This window comes from Microtus ochrogaster, chromosome 26 (genome assembly GCF_000317375.1).
Source record: "Microtus ochrogaster isolate Prairie Vole_2 chromosome 26, MicOch1.0, whole genome shotgun sequence".
NCBI lineage: Eukaryota > Metazoa > Chordata > Mammalia > Rodentia > Cricetidae > Microtus > Microtus ochrogaster.
In genome coordinates this window covers 13,589,578-13,591,211 of record NC_022025.1, presented here as the reverse complement: position 1 = coordinate 13,591,211, position 1,634 = coordinate 13,589,578, and the positions used below count along the sequence as shown (strand labels likewise).

Sequence of the window (1,634 nt, the reverse complement as noted above, 5' to 3'; positions counted from 1 at the left end):
GAAGTCAACTTTCTTGGCACAAAGCACAGTAGGTTTCCTCTCTAAATAAAATATTATATAGGGAGTACTCAATACTTTGATGTATTTGCATGGGTATATGCATGCCACACCTTGGCCTCTCTCATCGGAATTTCATTACCCCGAAACAAGTGACTTGAATTCAGACCCGACCTCACCATGTACGGCAAGAGGACAATGTTAACCTACCTCCAGAGGGGAGCATAATAGACAGCACTTTAGAGATCTAGGGAGAAAACTGTCTGATACAGACAGGCACGGTAGAAAGAGCCATAGCAATGTTTTTGGTAATGCTTTGATCTCATTGCAACCACCAACTGGAGACTAACATTAGTGAGTAGTAGCCAATATGAATGATCATCAGTTTGGTATTTTTATATGAAATGTTTTTATCAGTCCAGGGGAAATGTGCACTGTAATACCGTGTGTATAGTGAACGTGCCTTGGAGGCACTAAAGCACAAGATTCTATTTAGAATCAGCTCAGGAGCAATTTCCTCACTGCAGCTGGATTGAATCGGACAGTAGGCTGTGGTCCCAGCCTCGGGGGACAGTGCTCCACCTGGACAGTAGGCTGTGGTCACAGCCTGATAGTGCTCCACCTAGACGGTAGGCTGGTCCCAGGCTCCAGGGACAGTGCTCCACCTGGACATTAGGCTGTGTGGTCCCAGCCTTGGGGGACAGTACTCCACCTGGACAGTAGGCTGTGGTCCCCAGGATTGGGGGACAGTGTTCCACAGGCACCCTTGCAGTCACCTAGTCATACTGAAAATTCTTACTCCCAAAGCAACTGATAAACTTGTTAAGTCTTTCCCCACGAATGGGCCTTGACATCGCTGTCCGTGTCCAGTCTGTCTGAGGCTGAGTTCTAATCCCCTGAACTGGGCCTGCCTCCTTTTCCAGACTTCCTCTGCTTACCTGAGTCCCATGCATTGTGAAGTACATCAAAACACCCCATCTGCATTTTATTTTTCTAATGCATTTCAAAGGATGAGTTGTGTAAAGTGAAAATAAATTTTGAAAAACCCATTCTCTTTTGCCAGTCTAATATACATTGTGAATACTATCTCTAATCTATCACAAGATCAGTTTCATAGCCCTTGATGAACATCATCACTGAGGATGGCCTCTGAGGGTATGTCCTTCGCACGTTATGACCCACAGAAGAGAAACCTACTGGTATGCTTCACCGGATGCTCTACCCTGACACTCCAGAACCAGACCAGCCAGCTGCCGGCAAGTATGGCGCGTCAGACTGGCAGAGAAGGGTGGTGAGGAGCTTCCAGACCCCTCATTGTGAAAGCCTCTGCACAACCTTCCGACAGTAAGGTTTTCAGTAAATAGGCGGATTTTCAGACCGTTATGAAGAAATGTGCTTTGTGGAGAATACCTTCAATGTTGTGTCTGCGCCAAGCCACGGCTAAGCGCTACTCACTCCAGCACACTGCAGGCTTCTAGTCTCGCCTTAAAGCCAACAATGTCTCTGTTCTAAAGAGTCTTCCAAGCTGATGTCTATCAGTCCTGAGGATACAGCTTTCAGTTTGAGGATTTGTGCCTCTTGAATCACGCTATTCTTTACAGGTGTATTCTGAAGCACCCCTAAAGCACTCGCGCGCT

The 1,634-nt window shown here is 46.8% G+C and overlaps 1 protein-coding gene across 1 annotated transcript in view; it reads left to right on the top strand.

Moving 5' to 3' along the window:
- Positions 1–1,634, top strand: part of Napepld (N-acyl phosphatidylethanolamine phospholipase D) — a 39,952-nt gene that overhangs the window by 36,710 nt on the left and 1,608 nt on the right. Inside the window, exon 5 of the mRNA XM_026784651.1 lies at positions 1,182–1,288. Coding sequence (XP_026640452.1) covers positions 1,182–1,288 — 107 coding nt within the window. The remainder of the gene's footprint in view (positions 1–1,181; positions 1,289–1,634) is intronic.